The following is a 22,576-nucleotide window of genomic DNA, read 5'->3' as shown; positions in this document are numbered from 1 at the left end:
AAAGAAAAGTCCACCATGTTCAGGAATGGACAGGGTGGAATCTGTGTTTTCAAAATTAATTTTATAAAATTCCCTACCAATTTTATCCTGATCATTAGTCAGCAGGTAGCCAAGAGAAGATGAACTTTCTTTTGGGAAGGCCAAATTCAATAAACCGATTCTCTTGCTTAGATGGGTGTACCAGGAGGTGATTAGAAGTTTGGTCATATATCTTTTTCAGTTTTTAAAGAGATCATTCCAATATTCAACAAAAACTTTGAACAGTAGAAAGTATGGGAAATCTAATTGTTATTGTTCAGTCTCTGAGTTATGTCTGACTCTTTGTGACCCATAGACCGCAGTACACCTGGCCTCCCTGTCCTTCACTATCTCCTGGAGTTTGCCCAAGTTCATGTCCATTGAATCTGTGATGCTCTCCAACCATCTCCAAGGAAACTATATCCAACCATGGAAAATCTAATACCTTGATTGTCATTCCATTGTTGAATGGCCTTTGTGACAAAAGACACACAATTGTCAGACTGTAGGTGGTCTGGAAATCAGAAAACATGACTCAGGTTAGTTCCATGGATCACATATTGGAGGTAGTTTATTGGACTAGAACAGCAACAGTGTAACCTAAGACTGGGTAGTATGATGACTTGAGTGCCTGTACCAAACAGAGCTGTACTCACACAGAGCTGTAGGATATATACGAACTTCAGTCTGCTCTGTTAACAGGCTACTTCAGCTTCACCCTTAATTATGTTTTTGTCTTAAAGCAGTTGAGGTTTGGGTAGAGGAGACCAGAAGTATCAGAGGGCATGGAACAAGAGAACAGCTTTATGTAGTGAACAATTATTTTCAGTTTAGAGGACCATTCACCCACAGCTCGAACAAATGAATGTTTAATACAGTGTTTTCAGTTTTCATTATTATTATTACCAGGGTTTGTATAATTTTCTCTGCGTTTTTACCAGACCTTTTACTTCTCAGTCCTTCTTGCATTGATTCATTCAACAGATGTTGATCGAGCACCGATTTTGTGCCAAAAAATGTTTTTGGTATCTTAAGGATATCACAGAGAATAATAGATGCAATTCCATGGTGAGAATCAGGCAGTAAATAAATAAACAAGTCCTAGTGATACATATTCTGAATCAACCACATAAGTATATTGCATAGATGGTGGAAGGGCATTATCTTAGATAAGTTGGTCCAGAAAAGAACTCCCTGGGGATACTTGAGCAGTGATCTGAATAGAGAAAGGGTGAGAGATTGTTTGATTACTTAGGAGAACAGTGTTCTAGAGAGTACTTCAGGCATGAAGATTCTGGAGTGCATTAAGTAAAGGAAAGAGTTAGAAGATGAAATCTGAAAGGCAGTCAAGGTCCATATTTGGTTGTTTTATAGGCAAAGTTAGGGAGTTGGAATTTATTTTATTGATATATGTAATAAAAAGCCATTGGTCAATAATGATCAGAACTTAGAAAAGATCTGATTAAAATTTAATTTTAACATGACCAAATTTCCTTCTGTGTGGAGAATAGGTTTTATGGGAATGTATTTAAGAAAATTGATCCCACTCTTACATATATACTCAAGAAACACATATGTCCATAAACACATATGTCCATATGTATTTGTCCATATATCAAAACTTGTACATGAATGTTCATCACCAAATTATTCATGGTAGCCAAAAAGTGGAATTAACCCAAATGTGGATCAACTGATAAATAAAACCTGATATATTCATGCAATGGATATTATTTGTCAAGACAAAGAAGTGAAATACTGGGATGTACCATAGCACGGATAAAATCTTGAAAACATTATACTAACTGAAGAAGACAGTAACAGAGGACAGCATATTGTATGACTTTATTTATGTGGAGTGTTCATAATAGGCAAACCTATAGAGATAGATACTCAGTTAGTGGTAACCTAGACCTAGGGGCAATGGGAGGATTGGAGGGTTACAGTAAAAAGGAGTTGTTTTCTCTCGAGGAAATGGAAGTGTTCTAAAGTTGATTGTGGCAATGGATGCACAACTCTGTGACTATACTACAAGCCATTGCACTGTACATTTTAAATGTGTGGATTGGACTGAATAGTATGTGAATTCTATCCCAATAAAGCAGTTTTTTTTTTTTTTTAAGTTAAAGCAGTATATCAAGTTGGTGATTGGGTAGGTTAAATCTATAGGTAGAAAGTGAAAGTGTTAGTGGCTCAGTCATGTGTCCAACTCTTTGCAACCCCTGTCTATGGAATTCTTCAGGTAAGAATACTGGAGTGTAGATGGAGCCAACAGAATTTGCTGCAAGGTCAAATAGGGGTGTGAAAAAAAGAGCTGTCAGAAAATAGTACAAAGTATTTTGGCTAAGTTATGTCAAAACCTGCTTAGGGCTTATGTAAGATAATGACTGAGAACTGACCATTGGATGGCCATGACTGTCTCAGATAATGGTGGGAGCTAAAGACTGTTGGGTTTAAAATAGAATGGAAGGACAAGGATATGGGATGTATAGGCAATGATTATACATAGTTCTTTCCAGGAGTTTTGCATTCAAGATGAGCAGAGAACTGGAAGCATAGATGAAAAGAGATGTGGAGTCAAATTAGTTTAAGATGATTATTCACATAGCATCTTTGTACTGATAGAAATGACTTATTCAAGGAGGAAAAACTGAGGCAGAAGAGACAAGTGTATCAGTAAAGCCCATGAATGTGTGGGATCAGAGGATGTTATACTCCTTAAAAGATAGTTCATACATCATCACACTCAGACTTGCAGATTTAGGCGTGGCAGTCATAGGAACTAGCAAGTTAATACACTCAACATGGCATTAAGCAAAATCCTCTTCTGATTGTTTATATCTTCCTGCTAAATGTACACATGTAGTGATGAGCTGAGAGAAAACAGTGTGGAGATGACAGTCTAAAGGCAATCAAGGTGCAAAGTTATCTGAGGAATGGAAATTGATTTGACTAGAGCTTTTGTAGGATGGCTCTGAGGCACTGCAAGTCCAGTATGAGTTCATAGATTTAAAATGAGAACAGGCAGCATATTTTTGGGGTTTCTTTCTAGTCATGTTCATCTGTTTGCATGTAGGAGTGGTGTAGGGGAAAGTTAAATTTAACCAGTATATTGGTATGCTAAGGCTGCCATAACAAAGTATGACAGACTGGGTGACTTAAACAACAGAAATTTATTTTCCAACAGATTTCAGAAGTCCAAATCAGTGTGTCAGTAGAGTTAGTTTCATTATGAAGCCTCTTTCTGTGGTGTGCAGATGATTGCCTTCTCTGTCTTCACGTGGCCTTTTTCTGTGTTTGTGTCCTAATAACGTCTTCTCATATGGATACCAGTCATATTGGATGAGGGCTCCTTTGTATGACCTTATTTTAACTTAATTACCTTTTGAAAGGATCTATCCTCCAATATAGTCACATTCTAAAATACTGGGGGTTAAGACTTCACATATAAATCTTCTTGAGGAGGGAGGCACACAATTCCACACATAACAACAATGCTGGAGTTTTAAAATTTAAATATATTTTTGAGGTGAGAGAGGGCATATGTAAAATGTGCAATCTGGTTTTCAAGGAGTTAATTATTTAAGAAAAAGAGACAAATGATAAACAAACATTTTCAAAAGTACATTTAAAAAATATGTTAGGAGAGTATTAATAGGTACCAAGAGTAAAATAAAGTGAGCTAAGGAAATACAGAGTGATTAAATTGTGTGCTATTTATAGGTTGATAGGAAAGCTCTCCGGATTTGACTAGAAAGTAAGATTTGAAGGAAGTTAGAGCAGGAAGCCATGACTGTATCAGTGGGCAGAGAACACAGCATATGCACAGCCCTGGCGCAAGATAGTCATTGGTATGTGTGAGGAAAAGCCAGGAGACCCAAGTGACTGGTATGGAGAACAATGGTATGAAATGAGATCAGAAGGTAGTATCTGATGCAGTTGGACTATAATTTCTTTAGTTGATAAAATTTTGAGTAAATCAATGAATCATGCAATAGGGACATAAATATTTTGGTTTCACCTTTAAAAAATGAAATATAATTTACATAGAGAGATGCACAGATCCTAAGTGTACAGTTCAATGAGTTTTAACAACTGTAAAATCCTGTGTAACTCATATTCCATCAGCAACTACATCTGTTAAATATATGTCTAATAAGTAAATATAAAATATATTTCAGTTCAGTTCAGTCGCTCAGTCATGTCCGACTCTTCGCGACCCCGTGAATCGCAGCACGCCAGGCCTCCCTGTCCATCACCAACTCCCGGAGTTCACTCAGACTCACGTCCATCGAGTCAGTGATGCCATCCAGCCATCTCATCCTCTGTCATCCCCTTCTCCTCCTGCCCCTAATCCCTCCCAGCATCAGAGTCTTTTCCAATGAGTCAACTCTTCACATGAGTTGGCCAAAGTACTGGAGTTTCAGCTTTAGTATCATTCCTTCCAAAGAAATCCCAGGGCTGATCTTCAGAATGGACTGGTTGGATCTCCTTGCAGTCCAAGGGACTCTCAAGAGTCTTCTCCAACACCACAGTTCAAAAGCATCAATTTTTCGGCACTCAGTTCTTAAATATATTTCAATATAATATAAATATTAATATATTTGTAAATACTGAACATATCTGTGCTTCTCATCCTGACTCCTGACCTCCTGAACACACACATACTGAATGTGCACTGCTTCTCTAAGGATTAGGGAAGAGAATTCTCATTCATTTTTTCTTGTTCTTTCAATGCTATTCATGATGACAGTAACTATTACTGTTCAGTTCACTTCAGTCACTCAGTCATGTCCGACTCATCGCAACCCCATGAACCACAGCACGCCAGGCCTCCCTGTCCATCACCAACTCCCAGAGTTCACCCAAACTCATGTCCATTGAGTCCGTGATGCCATCCAGCCATCTCATCCTCCATGGTCCCCGTCTCCTCCTGCCCTCAATCTTTCCCAGCATCAGGGTCTTTTCAAATGAGTCAGCTCTTCGCATCAGGTGGCTGAAGGATTAGAGTTTCAGCTTCAACATCAGTCCTTCCAGTGAACACCCAGGACTGATCTCCTTTAGGATGGACTGGTTGGATCTCCTTGCAGTCCAAGGGACTCTCAAGAGTCTTCTCCAACCCCACAGTTCAAAAGCATCAATTCTTTGGTGCTCAGCTTTCTTTACAGTCCAACTCTCACATCCATACATGACCACTGGAAAAACCATAGCCTTGACTAGATGGATCTTTGTTAGCAAAGTAATGTCTCTGCTTTTCAATATGATGTCTAGGTTGGTCATAACTTTCCTTCCAAGGAGTAAACGTCTTTTAATTTCATGGCTGCAATCACCATCTGCAGTGATTTTGGAGGCCCCCAAAATAAAGTCTGACACTGTTTCCACTGTTTCCCCATCTAGTTCCCATGAAGTGATGGGACCAGATGTCATGATCTTCGTTTTCTGAATGTTGAGCTTTAAGTCAGCTTTATCACTCTCCACTTTCCCTTTCATCAAGAGGCTCTTTAGTTATTTTTCACTTTCTGCCGTGAGTGGTGTCATCTGCATATCTGAGGTTACTGATATTTCTCCCATCAATCTTGATTCCAGCTTGTGCTTCTGCCAGCCAGTGTTTCTCATGATGTACTCTGCATATAAGTTAAATAAGCAGGGTAACAATGTACAGCCTTGATGTACTCCTTTTCCTATTTGGAACCAGTCTGTTATTCCATGTACAGTTCTAACTGTTGCTTCCTGGCCTGCATACAGGTTTCTCAAGAGGCACTACTGTGCCTCAAGTACTGTTATTACTATTAACAATTGCTATTACTACTATATATTGAACTCCTCCTATATGTCAGGTACCATTATAAGAACTTTGTATGTAGTAACTAATTAGATACTCAGAGCCTTATGAGGTAGCTACAAAAAATATACATTTGGTTATTCAGATGACCATAATACATTTCTCAGCTATATTTTGGGGCTTCCCCAGTGGCTCAGTGGTAAAGAATCTGCCTGCATTGCAAGAAATGTGGGTTTGATCCCTAGGTTGGGAAGATCCCTGTAGAAGGAAAAGGCAACCCCCTCCAGCACTCTTGCCTGGGAAATCTCATGGACAGAGGAGTCTGGAATGCAGTCCATGGGGTCTATGAAAAGTAAGATATGACTGAGTAAACAACTACCGTTCATATTTTGTGAATATAAAAAGGCATAGAACATTTAGGTATCTTGAATTAAGTTATACAGTAAGTGAGTGTGGAACTCAGATTCAGATTATGGCATCATAACTCGGCAGGTCTTATGCTTGGTTTCCTACTAATAGTCAAATTTGATGTTATGAATATGTGAAGTTTCCTTAAAGGCAAGTGAGGGCATTTTTCTCATTTTTTTCCACTATCTTTCCACATAAGGCATTCATTTAACATTATCATTGGCTGTTTCTTTGTCTCTTACTGTATCTTTCCTTGTGGCATGGTTTTTATGGTTTACAGTATTTTTTTACAGTGCACTGTTTGATTTAGGCTATAGGTAGATTCCCCTAGTCCACCTGAATTTTAGATTTTCATTTATGTGAAGACCAGTCTTTCTGTCAATAAGAACTGTAATTAATTCGGGGTAACTTTTTCAAAGCTTACTCACTATAATTTTTAGTCATTAAATCAAAATGCATAATTGTCCAGTCATCAGCTCCCAGAAGTTCCTGCCTAACTACTTAAAACATTTAAAGTGTGTTGGTAGCCAGAATGTTCTGGAAGCACTGCCAAAAGTTTTCCATGAGCTTCATTCATCCTTTGGGAGCCTCATAAAATAGATTGAATATATTTGCAGCAATTATGTAGTTTTCTACAAAAGAAAACATTTGACTAGAGATAAAAATGTATCTAACAGCAACTAAAGTAGACAACCCCCTCCCAACCCAGGTAAGTGATAACCTTATAATTAAAAAAAAAAAAAAAGTCTTTCTTATTTTAAAAACATACTTACCAAACTTCTAAGCATTACTTAGATCTTATTTTTTTTATATTTGAAACCCTTTTTTATAGAATAGTAAAATTGGTGCATGTTTTCAAACAAAAATTCTGTAATATCTCAAAGTCTATGGCTAATACCATTATTTAGTGGACAAGAAGAAAAAAAAGGAAAAACAATATGATTAGCAAGATGATACTTGATAGCTCTCTAACTCCTGATTTTTTTACTATCTAGAGAAATATTTTAAAGAGGGGAATACTGTGTTCAAAACTTTGAAACAATTAGAAAAGAATAGAGAGCCTGTAGTTGATGCAATGTTAGCCATGTTCCACATTGATTTGGCAAGCCAGAACTTGGATTTGGCTTGAGAAACAGAGTAGTGTTTGTAAATAAATAGGGTCTTACTGGAATAGAACTGTAATACAGATGCTGATTCTCTTAGATAAACTTGGGACACCAATTGTGCTTATGTTGGTTAGTGTTAGCACAAGCTGGAATCAAGGTTGCCGGGAGAAATATGAATAACCTCAGATATGCAGATGACACCACCCTTACGGCAGAAAGTGAAGTGGAACTAAAAAGCCTCTTGATGAAAGTGAAAAACAGTGAAAAAGTTGGCTTAAAACTCAACATTCAGAAAACGAAGATCATGGCATCTGGTCCCATCACTTCATGGGAACTAGATGGGGAAACAGTGGAAACAGTGGCAGACTTTATTTTTTGGGGCTCCAAAATCACTGCAGATGGTGACTGCAGCCATGAAATTAAAAGACTCTTCCTCCTTGGAAGAAAAGTTATGACCAACCTAGACAGCGTATTGAAAAGCAGAGACATTACTTTGCTAACAAAGGTCTGTCTAGTCAAGGGTATGGTTTTTCCAGTGGTCATGTATGGATGTGAGAGTTGGACTGTAAAGAAAGCTGAGCACCAAAGAATTGATGCTTTTGAACTGTGGGGTTGGAGAAGGCTCTTGAGAGTCCCTTGGACTGCAAGGGGATCCAACCAGTCCATTCTGAAGGAGATCAGCCCTGGGATGTCTTTGGAAGGAATGATGCTAAAGCTGAAACTCCAGTACTTTGGCCACCTCATGCGAAGAGTTGACTCATTGGAAAAGACTCTGATGCTGGGAGGGATTGGGGGCAGGAGGAGAAGGGGATGACAGAGGATGAGATGGCTGGATGGCATCACTGACTCGATGGACGTGAGTCTGAGTGAACTCCAGGAGTTGGTGTTGGACAGGGAGGCCTGGTGTGCTGCGATTCATGGGGTTGCAGAGAGCGACTGGACTGAACTGAACTGAACTGAACTGGTTAGTGTTACTTTGTATATTGTGCCATCCTTCTGCTCAATCTGTTTTGTTCTTAAGAAGAGTATTGAAACAGTGTATGTGATTACTATTTTACAAGTACTAGCAGATAACAAATGATAAAATTTAGTATGTTTTCAAGGTAGAGGTATTTTCACAGTAAATAGAATTAAAAACTTGATATATATAAGGAAAGATTGTTTCATAAATTAAAATATTTAAAGAGCAACTTAGTTTTATCACATAATATAGTAAAGTTAGAGTTTTCTCAGTGTTAATATCTTGATATATAGATCTAGCAGGGTATGAAATTACAATAATTTGAATAATGCTTGAAGTGGTAATAAGATGTGATTTTCACTTTCTATTATAGTTAAAGTTTAAGTTAAATTCTCAATAACCTCAACTATTAGGCTCTTATTAGGAAATGACTTATCTTAGACATTTTAATGTTTAATATTAAGTGATTTCAGATTTTGTATTATAATATTCTTTATATTTCTTTTTAAAAAATGTTCTCATACATTATCTTGCTTAAGTATCACAATTTTGTGAGGTAGATGGGGAAGGAAATATAAGTAAAGAAAATGAAGCACAGAGAGGCAAAATGCTTACTTAAATTCATAATTCCATTTTATGACAGCTAGTCATGGTTCTTTTTATGTCTTTTATTATAGATCTTTATGATAAAAGATCCTATAATACATAGATCTTATATAACGTATAGATTTTTGTATTATGGGATGTTTTATTTTAAGGTTTTCCTTCTAAATCTGGGAATGGGCATTTAGCTACCATCAGTGTAATATATACTTTTACACAGGGCTCTTTTCCTACAATAAACTAAAGGAACCTGCTCCATCTTATGTCCAAAGAAAGACAGAAAATTAAATAGGTTGAATTGTTTCAAATCTCATATTCAGTGACATACACATAAAGTAACAGGAAATATATATGTGGGAATCCTTCCCTTGTTGTCAGGTTTCAAGGCTGAGTTCCAATGTTTACTTGTAATTTTTACAGAAAAATGAAGTTAAAATGAAACAAAATAATTAGCATGCTTTTTTTCAAGAAAAACAACCAGTGTCAAATATTATGCATTCCTTAGGTTTGTATATGTTCTATTTTTTAAAAATATTTGTTGAATAAATGTAAATTTTATGTAGATGTTGAAAGTAGGCTCTGTTATAATAATTTTTTAAATTGTAACCTTATGTAAGCTTTGAATTGTTCCTACTCTGATCAGATTGTGATGGACAATAGCATGTGTTGCTTTTGTTGTTGCTTTATGAAGCAAGGTCAGCTGCCATTAATTTAAACAACTTCTGCCTCAGCAAATTGTACTTTGATGTTTTTATTTTGAGACAAGTATTTCTGAGATGGTCCAAGTATCTTTGTATTTAATAGCTGTTCTCCTCAAATATCTGTCAAAATTGTTACTTATCTTATTCACATAAATAAATTTATATTTCAGTTTCTATTATTTTAATGTGGCCAATGATATGAGACTATTTTGTGTTGATATAATTATTCTATAGATAGAAATAACAAGGTAGTTATTATTGTTCTATATAGTATAAATAAAACAAATAAGTATATGTTATTAATTCCACATTTATTTTAAGTATATCTTAATAATTGCACCTACATGTCTTTGTTATGGCTTTAGAATTCTTGCTCTAGTTATTTTCTTTTAAATCACTTTACATTTAATGTATTATTCACTGATAATTTTATGAATGTGTGCTAACCTTTCTCAAATGCATATCTGTAGTGGTTATTTTCTATGCAGATCAGATGGGTTTTTAAGGATAAATAACTGATGACTTATTTCAATTAATTGCCTTTTTGTCAAATATTTTTTAAAATGTCTTAATGTTAATGACTGTATTCTGCAATAAGGTTTACAAGCATTATAATTTTTGGTCCTCATAGCAAATCTTTATTTTTGGCACTGTTAGTTTCATTTTATAGATGAGAAAACTGAGGTTTACAAAGTCTCCCCTATGTAGGAAGTGAATAAGTCCAGGCCTATCTGTGTAAAGACCAGCTCTTAGCCATTGCAATATATAATAACTCAGGATGACTCTAGTTCAGCAACACTGGCTCCTTAAAAGTGCTGATTCATGGTAAATTCAGAACTGCACTTTTTATAACCTAGTGCTTTACAGAATATGGTGATAGAACTTTAAGCAAAAGGCAATACAACATGAAGAAAGCAAGTGGTTCCCAGGGCCCCAGCAAAATAGTGGCAGATCTAGGATTAATTGTTTCAATTTAAGCCCCTTGGCTTGCTTACAACTCTCATTTATTTGGACTTTTAATTCTGAACTTGAAGGCCAAATGCTGATATATATGAAAGCATTAAATGGTCATATGTTTCATGTTATATCACATTTATGCAAAATAAACTGTGAGACAATTATTTTTTCTTCTTCCTTTTTTTTCCCCAAATACAGTGGGATGCATCCTGCTTTTATCCGGGAGTTCACCTCTGTGGCTTGGATTTGTCACAGCCGTGTCTGTCTTTGATCTCTGTGTTAACTAGAAATCAAGGGAAGATATGAGGAGGTTTGTTTACTGCAAGGTGGTTCTAGCCACTTCACTGATGTGGGTTCTCGTTGATGTCTTCTTACTCCTGTACTTCAGTGAATGTAACAAATGTGATGACAAGAAGGAGAGGTCCCTGCTACCTGCACTCAGGGGTAAGTACTTATGAAGCAGACATTTCTTTTATGCAGATAAGAATGGTGGTGACTCATGATAAAACATGACATTTCAAAATAAGAGTTCAGTTTATTGACTTATTTGGCAGAACTGTTGAGGTACATTTAGCCATGGGAAAGCTACCATGGGAAAGCTACTTTACTTTTCTTGGCCTCAAGTGTTTTGTTGGAAGAAATGAGGAATTACCTCACCTCTAAAGTACTTCCAATTCTAATAATTCCAACATTTTGTGACTGTACTGAGCATGTAAATTGGACAGAATTTTAAATTTAGGCTTTCAGAAGCATAAGCCTTTAGAGATCGAGAACATAATGTAAAAAAGGAAAACTACTGAAGTGAGATGGTGAGGAAAGTAGCAAAATGAGACTACATTACAGCCCTCAAAACTTCCAAAAGCAATAAAAGAAGGACACTTTTTAAAAAGCAAAACATGTTGGTGGCTAGATTTAACTTGTGGGCTATCAGCTTGCCACCCTATCTTAAAGGCAAAAGATAATTTTAAGTGTATTACAAACTCATTTTCACTCAATATTCCCTCTTAAGGAACCAGTGTCAGTGACTAGATAAGCATGAATGCTGAAGAAACATAATAATTTATATAAATGGTGATTTATTAAATATAGTGATTCATTTCCTAAAGTTATTTCATGTAATTTTTCTATGTTTTCTTTTGGCTTAAATGTCATTAATTTATTTCTGAAACATTCCTAGTGAATGAGTGCTTCTAAAGTACTTGAGCATGCTTGAAATTAGTTTTAGTTATTGTTTTATTCAGTTGCTAAGTCGTGTTTGACTCTTTACAACCCCATGAACTGCAGCATACCAAGCTTCCCTGTCCTTCACTATCTCCCTGAGTTTGCTCAAACTCATGTTCATTGAGTAAGTGAAGCCATCCAACCATCTCATCCTCTGCTGCCCTTTTCTCCTCTTGCCCTAAGTCTTTTGCAACATCAGGCTCTTTTCCAATGAGTTGGCTCTTCCTATCATGTGGCCAAAGTTTTGGAGCCTCAGCTTCAACATCAGTTCTTCCAATGAATATTCAGGGTTGATTTTCTTTAGGACTGATACCTTTGATCTCCTTGCTGTCCAAGGGACTCTTAAGAATTTCCTCCAGTACCACAGTTCAAAAGCATCAGTTCTTGGATACTCAGCCTTCTTTATGGTTCAACTCTTACACCCATATATGACTACTAGAAAAACCATAGCTTTGGCTCTACAGACCTTTATTGGCAAAGTGATGTCTCTGCTTTTTAATACACTGTCTAGGTTTGTCATAGAATTTCTTCCAAGGAGCAAGCATCTTTTCATTTCCTGGCTGTAGTCACCATCTGCAGTGATTTTGGAGCCCACAAAAATAAAATCTGCCACTGTTTCCAATTTTTTCCCATCTTTTAGCCATGAAGTAATAGGACTGGTTGCCATGATCTTCATTTTTTGAATATTGAGTTTTAAGCCAGCTTTGTCACTCTATTTCACCTTCATTAAGAGGCTTTTTAGTTCCTCTTCACTTTCTGCCATTAAGATGGTGTCATCTGCATATCTGAGATTGTAGATATTCTTCCATCTTGATTCTAGCTTGTGAGTCATCTGTGCTGGCATATTACATGATGTGAAAATTGTGAAAATGAAATTGTTAGTCATTTAGTCGTGTCCAGCACTTTGCGATCCCATGGACTATAGCCTGCCAGGCTCCTTTATCCATGGGATTCTCCAGACAAGAATAATGGAGTGGATTGCCTTTCCCTTCTTCAGAGGATCTTCCCAATCCAGGGATCCAGTCCAGACCTCCTGCATTGCGGGCAGGTTCTTTACCATCTGAGCCATCAGGGAAGTAAGAGTACTATAAGAAAAAAGTTGCAAGAAGACTGGAATGGGTTGCTGTTTCCTTCTCCAGGGGATCTTCCCACACTGGTGATTGGACCCACAACTCCTGCATTGGCAGGTGGGTTTTTTTACCACTGAGCCACCTGGGAAACCCCTTCACATGATGTACTCTGTATTTAGGTTAAATTGTCAGGGTAAAAATATACAGCCTTGATGTACTCCTTTCCCAGTTTTGAACCACTCCATTGTTGCATGCCCAGTTTTAACTGTTGCTTCTTGACCTGCATATAGGCTTCTCAGGAGACAGATAAGGTGGTCTGGTTTTCCCACCTCCTTAATTTTCCACAGTTTGTTATGCACATAGTCAAAGCCTTTAGTGTAGTCAATGAAGCAGAAGTAGATAATTTTATTCTCCTTGAATTTTTTTCTTAACATTTTTTAATACTTTTTTCTTAAAATCTAGTTTATATTAATTCCTTACTTAGCAAAAGTTTTCTTTATAAGCATGACAAAAGGTAAACTTTGAAGCCCAGTTGATACATTTGTACCTTTTGGAAAAGTGAATCTAATTTACTGACTTGAGGTTTCCATTCATTTAATGAATGTATTCTGCTTCTAATATATAGATATTTTTGAGGTTATTTATTAATCAAAATATTCTAAGAAAGAGAATTTCATTGATACTATCTCATTGTATGAGTAGGAAAATTCAGAAAAGCATTTCTAAAAATTAATTTTTTGTTGTGTGATTTTGTTGGACATCTTTAGTTTACTTTGTAATTATACTCTGGTCCAGCTGGAGAAATTATGATTATCTTCTTTTCAAAATGAGTCTAATTCTTTCAGTAGAGTTTCTGACTAGCACAAAAAATTGAGAGAAAGTAATATGAAAGTGACTGAGCCTAGACCCATTTAGTTTATATACATTTTTTATGCTCTTTTATTAGAATTATTCAAAGAGGAAAACTTTATGAGTCCATCAGTTTTTGATAAATGAGCATGGGGATTGATTTGCTGATCTTTGGTTAAAATCACAGAATAAATCAGCCTTCTCTGCTTCTTCGTTAGAACTGGTTGAGCTGCTGCTTGGCTGAAAGTGGAAATGTGATTTGATGGATCACGTCAGTTTAGTATGATCACTTGGTCATTTGTTGAATGGAGACATCTAGATTGGTCACAAAAAATTTTATGATCTGATTCAGCAAAATTATGACAGCCTTTTCTGGAAGTACCTAAAGAGCAGTTTTGCTGATTTAAGTTCTTAATGTTCAGTTTCAAATCTCAAAATGTAAAATTTGATGATGCAAGGCAAAAATAGTAATTTTTCCTTGTACTTAAAATGTAAAATTAAACTATATTCTCTTTACTTTTAATACTTCTTTAATGTTATACATTAATATTTGTCTTGAAAATGTGAAAATTAGGCTTTATAGTTTTAATTTCATCTTCTATTGTTACTCATTATTTCAGAATATTACTTTATTTAGGAACTCATACTGTGTATTTAAAATATTTTATTTACATGTAGATGATATTGTACAAAGTGCACGTGGCTGGAATTCTCAGGTTCTAGATATGTTAAAAACAGGATTTTTTGATCAAAAATGTTGATATTTCTGGACGTTTTTGTCGCATTATTAAAATAAAGCTTTGGACTAGGTAGTTTCTAAGATGTCTTCTAGTTCTAAATTTTAAACCACTTGTAAATACCCAATATTAGCAAACACTCTGAATTAATTTTTGAGATACGTTCATTCATTTACCAAATCATTAATTACTTAAGTACTTCTCAAGTTAACATGTTGTATATCTTAAACTTACACAAAGTTGTGTGTCAATTATATCTTAGTTATAAAAAAGAAGAACATAGTCTGGTAATGGGCAAAAAACAAGAAGCAATCCCGAGTATCAGCACCTCAGACTTCACAGGGGGCATAACAAGATAGATCACCCCATGGTTAAAAACCCAGCTTTATTGACTAATCTGGTCCTCAAGTCCTCCCCTGTGAATTATTAATAGCTGTGTGACTTTTAGCAAATTCCTTAACAAAATCTTGGTGTTCCATTTAAGATGAGAACCGTAAAGTCAATAAATCTTATTTCACAGAGCTGCCTTGAGAATTAAACCTGATGATGTGCTAAGCCTCTTAGTGGAGTGGTAGCTCATTGCTGACCCTTTATCAGTGTCTGCTAAACATTGTGAAAGTCATTAAAGGTCTGAATGAGACTCCACCAGACTCTGCTGTCCAGGTCCACAGCACGGGGCGGTTATTCTGGGTATAGCCCCCCAAAAGGAAGTGACTCTTCAAGAAAAATTATGGACTATGAGCTAAGACCTGGAGATCCAAGGGAAACAAGGTCTCTGTTATCATGCAGCTTATTTGTTGTTGCTGTAGTTCCGTCACTAAGTCATGTCTGACTCTTTGTGACCTCATGGACTGTAGCATGCCAGACTCCTCGGTCCTCCTCTATCCCCCAGAGTTTGCTCAAATTTATGTCCATTGAGTCAGTGATGCTATCTAACCATCTCCTCCTTTGCTGCCCTCATCTTCTTTGCCTTCAGTCTTTCCCAGCATCAGGGTCTTTTCCAACAAGTTGGCTCTTTGCATCAGGTGGCCAAAGTATTAGAACTTCAGCATCAGTCCTTCCAGTGAGTGTTCAGGGTTGATTTCCTTTAGGATCGACTGCCTGGATTTCCTTGCCCTCCATGGACCCTCAAGAGTCTTCTCCAGCTCATAGTTAATACTAAAAATTTCTTTCTCTCTCTGTCTCTTTCAGTAAAAATGTCATTTAGAAATGATTACAAAGCACAGAGAGTATTAGGATGAGGAAGAACAATGCTCTGAGTAGAGCATCTAAGGTATTAGAAATGGATCTCGGGTACTAGCTAAAACTTCTTAAAAGACTGTGGCGCTTAAACTGAGGTCTAAAAGATAAAAGTAGAAAGTAAATAGTTAAAGAAGAAAACACTAATTTTTATGGAATTATAAAGATAATGGAATACCCAAGATACTTCTGAAGGGAAAAAATACAGAGATCTTACAAAATTTGAGTAATCAGGACTGTAATATTTGCACAAAGGGTGGCCCAAGTCCCCAGAGGAACAGAATAGAGACCCTAGAAGTACACTCACATGTTTGGAACATTCAATATGTGACAGAGGAAGCACTGCAAATCAGTAGGGGAGAGAAGAGCTCTTCAGTAGAGACACTGATGTATAGAACAGTCTTATGGACTCTGTGGGAGAGGGAGAGGGTGGGAAGATTTGAGAGAATGACATTGAAACATGTAAAATATCATGTAAGAAACGAGTTGCCAGTCCAGGTTCAATACACGATACTGGATGCTTGGGGCTGGTGCACTGGGACGACCCAGAGGGATGGTATGGGGAGGGAGGAGGGAGGAGGGTTCAGGATGGGGAACACATGTATACCTGTGGCGGATTCATTTTGATATTTAGCAAAACTAATACAATTATGTAAAGTTTAAAAATAAAATAAAATTTAAAAAATACCATAAAAAATAAATAAATACAGTGAAAATCGTGGTAATATGCATGGAAAACAGATGAAACTGGATGCTTCACTCATGTCATAAACCAAGATACACTTTGGAAGTATTAGTGTCACAAGAAAACTTTACTTTTAGCAGAAAATAAAATAGCCATTTTTAGGACTCTGAATTAAGGGACAATTCTGAAATACTATACAACATCATTGACCATAAAAGATACTATTGATAAATTTGACTATATTAAAATTCAGGAAGTTGGTTCACTTGCATATACCTTAAAGAAAGTAAAAAGAGATTAAAAACTGTAGAAGATGTTCAAAGAACATGTAGCTGAAAGATTAGTGTCAAATATATATAAATAACTCCTATTAATAGTAAGGAAAACCCACATAGTCCAACAGGAAAAAAATGGGCAGGAAATAAACATAAATACACATTTCTAGGAAAAAAAGAAACACATATAACAAAAAAGAAAGTTATGATAAAATACTGAACATTGATTGTGAGAGGGAAATGCAGATCAAGACTACAATGATATATACATTCAATTGGCAAAAATTAAAAAGGCTGCTAATACCAATTGTTAGAGGTGATGTATCTTCACATCTTTTAATAGTAACTTCAGATAATGGTTTGACATTGCTGCCGATATCTAAAAATTCATGAATGAACCAGAATCCATAGTCATATACTTATAAAAATCTTTCCACATAAGCAAATATTTTACAGTGCTACTGTTCATAAAAATAAAAGTTGAAAATAATCCATAGGCCAATTAATGCAAAATCTGATGAATGAATAGATGTATGGAATATAAGAGAATAATATATTTTAGTCAAAATGAATGAACTATAGCAATTTGCACCAATATGAATTAATCATGATAATACAATAGTAAATTAAGTATAGAAGTTATATCTTTCAGAGATGATATACAGCATGGTACAGTTTGATAAGTTAAAATCAACTTAGTTTTTCAAATGCATACTTTAGAACTGTATAGAGATGCATCAAGACTTCATATAAAGCAAGTAAAGCTAACTGTGATCATAAGATTGTCAGACATTGATTGACATGTGTCGGGGCAACAGGTGCATGGGGTGGGAGTATTTTGACTGACTATGGGGCATTCCTAGGGTCCTAGGTGTGTTTTGGATGTGGGTTTGATGTGTCTGTAATATAGACAACTAAAGTGAGTGAATAAGAACCACTGAATGGATTTGAAAAAAAGGGGAAGCCACTGAATGAGTTTAGAATACAGCAGACATGATTAGCTCTGTGTTGTGGAAAGTTCATGTGTGGACTAGACCGGGGAATAGACAACTGTACAGGGAGGTGGGGTAGGTGGTGGTGGTGGCCTTTCGTGAGTTCTGTGTGGGAAGTAAGGCCTGCTTAGAGCATAGTAGTGCCAGTGAGATGTGACAGAAGTGGGTGAAATAAAGAGGTATTTGAGATACGGGATTAAGAGACCTGGGTGCTTGACAGACTCTGGTGGGTGGAGGAGATGGAAATGTCAAGGACACGTTTCAAGTTTCTTGCAGGACATTATTTGATCCAGTTTCTTGATAGGTGAGATGTAGGAGGAGTTGAGGTAGCTACTGAGTCTATTTTGTATGTGTTGAGGTTGAGACATGTGTCAGGCAACTGAATGGAATTGTTCAGTAGGAAGTTGACTACATTAATAAACTCTTAAATACCAGACTTAAAACCATCATTTTTTTTCCTAAGGTGGATTACATTCTTTTTCTTCCTTATTAAATGGAGTATATGGAATAGAATTGAATCTTTGCTTCTGAGTCAGCACTGTCATTTTATATATCAATTATTGAGTGATGCTATAAAATTTATTATTTTGAGGGACTTCCTGGGAGCACAAAGACTTGTTCTAATATTAGATACAGAGCCATGAATCCTTTTGCTATTTTCTAAAGGAGTACCTTTGGGTGACATAAGTTCTTGTTAGGGAAGTATAACTCTTTTATGCCACTCTGGGGCCACCTAGAGCTAAAATGCACTGAAGGATATTTCTGACTCCTAACTGGTGTGGAATACTAAGTGATGCTGCTCCAGAGTTGGAGGAGTTAGAATAGCTATTTGAGAGAGTAGATATTTAAAAGACCAATGTTGCTGCAGTGCACCTACAAATGCTTTGGGAAAATTTGAGGTTACGTGGCCAGTCTGCATCATCTCTGTCCTCTAGCTCCTTCACTAAGAGCCCATGTCCTTAGGCAAGTTAATTTGTCTCTCTGGGCCTCAGTCACCAGGTGTAAAATGAAATGAATATGAATCATGGTTTTCATTCATGAAAACATGTTCTTCAGTTGTATCTGACTCTTTGTGACCCCGTGGAGCCTGCCAGGCTCCTCTGTCCATGGGTTTCTCCAGGCAAGAATACTGGAGTGGGTTGCCATTTCCTTCTCCAGAGGATCTTCCCGACCCAGAGACTGAACCCGGGTCTCCTGCTTTGCAGGCAGATTCTTTACCATCTGAGCCACCGGGGAAGCCCTGGTTTACATGCTCATTTCAAATGAAAGATTATGTTTCTAGCCATTTTTTCTCAATAAAAGTATGGAAAAGGAACTATTTTGTTCAGTCCGTGGAAAATGTATTGTCTGCTAGAAGAAGTGATGATGTGGAAGTGACATGGGGAGAGAGCTGCTTGGCAACCCCAGGAGAGCCTTCTCATCACAGAGGACAAAGGGATATAAAATTATGATATTCAAGGAAGGAAGGAACCTCCCATTCTTTACCTGATCCTGAATATTGAACATATTACACATACTTAGGAAATGAAATAAAACTTACCTTCAAAAAAAGGGAGATGAAAGAATATTTAAGAAAGACTTGTTGCTGGTATATAAACAAAGATAAGTATATTAGGCAACAATAATAAAAATAAGTCTAAACTATGATTATTCTAAATTATGTATACGTTTTAGCTTAATTATCACACAAAAAAATGTGGCGACATTTTTCTTCTTTTACGAGGCAGAGTGAGTGTATGAGGAAATCACTTCCATGTTTTTCTTCTACTCATGTGCACAATATTTCTAGCACCAGACGTGTTGACTTTTCCCCAAACAATTCTCTGCAACACCAACTTGGTGTTCTACAAGTCTGACACTGTCTACCTGGACTGAGCATCAGACGCCACAAGTTAAGGACTCAGTCCCACAAAGCTGCCACCACTTCAGACACCAATTTAAGATCCCATCTCATCCTCAGTACTTCTGACCAACCAGCTATAAATTGGCACATCCACTGAGTTTGATAATTTGCTAGAATGCCTCCCAGAACTTATGGAAACACTTATTTACATTCACCAGCTTATTATAAAAGTTATAATAAAGCCAGATGAAGACTTTTGCAGGTTGAGGTCCAGAAAGGCACCAAGTGCAGGAGCTTCTGTGTCCTTGGAATTGGGATATGTGACCTTCCTGTCATGAAGATGTGTTGAACATTGTAGAAACTCTCTGAACCCCATACTTCTCAGATTTTTATGGAGGTTCCATCATATAGATATGTTCAGTATCAGCTCAGTCTCCAGCCTGTCCCTCCTTCCTGGAAAATGGGAGCTGGAACTGAATGTTTCAAGTGTCTAATCATGCCTTGGTCTTTCTGATGACAAGCCCCATCTCAGAGCTATCCAGGAGCCCAAACTGAATCATCTCATTTGAACAAAAGATGCTCCTATTACCCAGGAAATTCCAAGGGATCTAGGGGCTTCATATCAGGAACCAGGATCCAAGACCAAACATCAGATGCTTCTAGTGTATAACTTAGGAAATTATAAGGGTTAGAGTAACTCTGAGCCAGGAATTGGTGGCAGAGACCAATGCCTGTATCTTCTATTGTTTCACAGTGTGGTCAAGAGGAAGTGATGGAATTTTAACAACCAATAGGACAGAATTTGGTTATTGTAGTGTAAGTGTAATAAAGGACTTTGTTATCACTTAATGCCAGTTTTCATTGGAATTCAAGTGCCATGCTTTCACTCAGATACCAATATGGAGCACAGAGTCTGAAAATTTGACTTGAGGGTTTTGTCTTCGCTCTCAGAGGCATCCTAGACTTGACCAAATCTCCCTGGCTAGTATATATATATATATATATATATAAATCACGGTCAGGAAAATATTTCCTAGGTACCCTTCTTGTTTCAGATCATTTATGAAGCAATATTGCCATATCTGGCATTTTAAGGTTTTGCAAAGTTACTTTCATGCCCTTGTGTCCCCCAAGACCTCCTTGCTGCTGCTCTGAATTGGAGAGAATCAAGAAAATTAATGGAATTGTTGACTGCAATCTTAATTCCGTCCCTCCATGTTTCCCTTTAGCTCTACCTGGGAGACTCCCTGGTCTCTTCTCATAAATCTGGGGATACAGGTAGCCTTGCAGGATCTTAGTTGTTGGACCAGGAATGGAACCCCAGCCCTGGCAATGAAAGCACCTAATTCTAATCACTGGACCACCAGGGAATTCCCTCTTTTGTTTCTTTCTAAGTGATCTCTTCATAACACTAACATCTTGCCTTGTACTCATTTACTAAATAGAAAATGCTTGTTGACCTTGTTTGATTAATCTTTAGTGCTTTAAGGGAGAATTCTCTGTGTAGGTGTGAGAGGAAACTGAAAAGTAGTAAATTAAAGTGTTAAAACTCACATCACTTTTTTCTTGTTTTTTAAAAACATGGCTTCACCTTTAATGGGGGAGGGTAGAAGAGCGTAAGTGATTACAATGTATTGGAATTGTCCTGAATAAATTTTGATGACTACTGGGACTTTCAGGTGACAATATTTATAGTCATACAAAAGGTAGGACATACAGGCTCAGTCAACTTGGAATAGGACATATATATGTCCCAGGTAATTTTCAATCGAGTTTATAAATAGTATTCAAAAATTAATAGACTTTATAAAATTTTGACCTTTGATGTTCACTTTTGCCTTCCATGGTTTTGTTCACAATTCATTCTGATCCCTTCTCTAATCCAGACAGACACATCAGTGTCAGGAAGAAAAATACATTGTAATAATGAACAATTGTGAGGTTTACTGTGGCAGCTACTTTGCATATACTGGTTCATTTAGTTCTCACAGGTGCACTGAGTGTAAATATGATTGTTACTCTCATTTATATATAAGAGCCTGAGATATGAAAGAGTTAATTAATTTCCCCAAGGTCACAAAACTGACAAGTAGGAAGAAAGGGCTCTCAGCCTGCTTTGTCAGACTTTTGAGCTCAGACTTTAAACCACAATGTTATGCTGTGTCCCTGACTCAAGTGCCTAGACCTCTTTAAGGCAAAATAATCATATCATTTACATACTATTTATAAAGTAATTACAAATATTGGAATATTTCTGGAGGAAAGAGAAGGAGGTGGCCACTGACCTTGGGTAATAATATGTCTTATTTAATTATAACTTAGGAGAATAGTAGTCTGGCAAACTTACCTGTCTGAAAGGTAGGCTTTCAGACTTTAGCAATTTTGTATTTGTTGAGTTGTTACAGTATACTGATTAATTTAGGTTGCAATTTTCCTTAGCAGTTTCCTTTGGAGCCAAGCCTCTTAAATCTTACAAAGAATGATTAAAAGTTGTGAACAGTAGTGAAGCACTATTTTTTCTCAAAATTTTAACAAGAATGATTGAGATAATCTTTCATCCATTTATTTGTTAAAAGTACTGGTGTAGGAACTATGAAATATACAAAGCTTAATTAAATAGAACATCTGTCTTGAAGAATCACACAGTCTACCGGAGACATGGCATGTACATAAATAACTACATTACAAAATAGGAAATGGTAACTGCTATAAGAGAGATACCAAGTAAATTGCTGTGAGAGGCCCCAAAGTATATTAATTATGTGGACATGTGTAAATTGGGAGGGAGTAGGTATCCGGAAAATAAATTATCAGGAGAAGGCTATTGGCTTCCTTAAAATGAGGATATAAGAAATCAGTGAGTTGGTTGATTGAGGAAGAATCAGACATAAAGAGGATTTACAGATTTTAGGTTGAAAGTTAAGATAAAGAGAGATTTTAAAGGACTTTAAGTGCTGGGGAAATGAATTTTAATTCTCTTCTCTAGGAAATGGGAAATTGTTGAAGGTTTCTGGAGAAGGAAAGATGTGTTTAGCATGAGATGGAGTTCAGAAGGAGAATGCAGTGTTGTTTAGTACATGTGCAAGATAACACTAAGATGTTTTTGGCCACCAAAATTTTATTCATTAA

The 22,576-nt window shown here is 36.6% G+C and overlaps 1 protein-coding gene across 5 annotated transcripts in view; it reads left to right on the top strand.

Annotated features, from left to right (window-relative positions):
• Positions 1–22,576, top strand: part of GALNT13 (polypeptide N-acetylgalactosaminyltransferase 13) — a 666,740-nt gene that overhangs the window by 63,370 nt on the left and 580,794 nt on the right. For 4 of the 5 annotated variants that reach the window (XM_027560425.1, XM_027560416.1, XM_027560397.1 and 1 more), the window contains one exon: positions 10,735–10,980. The exons of the other annotated variant lie outside the window; for it this stretch is intronic. In XM_027560425.1, the coding sequence (XP_027416226.1) occupies positions 10,839–10,980 (142 nt within the window). In that variant the 5' untranslated portion in view covers positions 10,735–10,838. The remainder of the gene's footprint in view (positions 1–10,734; positions 10,981–22,576) is intronic. 5 annotated transcript variants of the gene reach the window in all.

The sequence above is a fragment of the Bos indicus x Bos taurus genome, chromosome 2, assembly GCF_003369695.1.
Source record: "Bos indicus x Bos taurus breed Angus x Brahman F1 hybrid chromosome 2, Bos_hybrid_MaternalHap_v2.0, whole genome shotgun sequence".
NCBI classification, from domain to species: domain Eukaryota; kingdom Metazoa; phylum Chordata; class Mammalia; order Artiodactyla; family Bovidae; genus Bos; species Bos indicus x Bos taurus.
The sequence above is the reverse complement of the archived record's forward strand: the minus strand, read 5'-3'. Positions and strand labels throughout refer to the sequence as shown.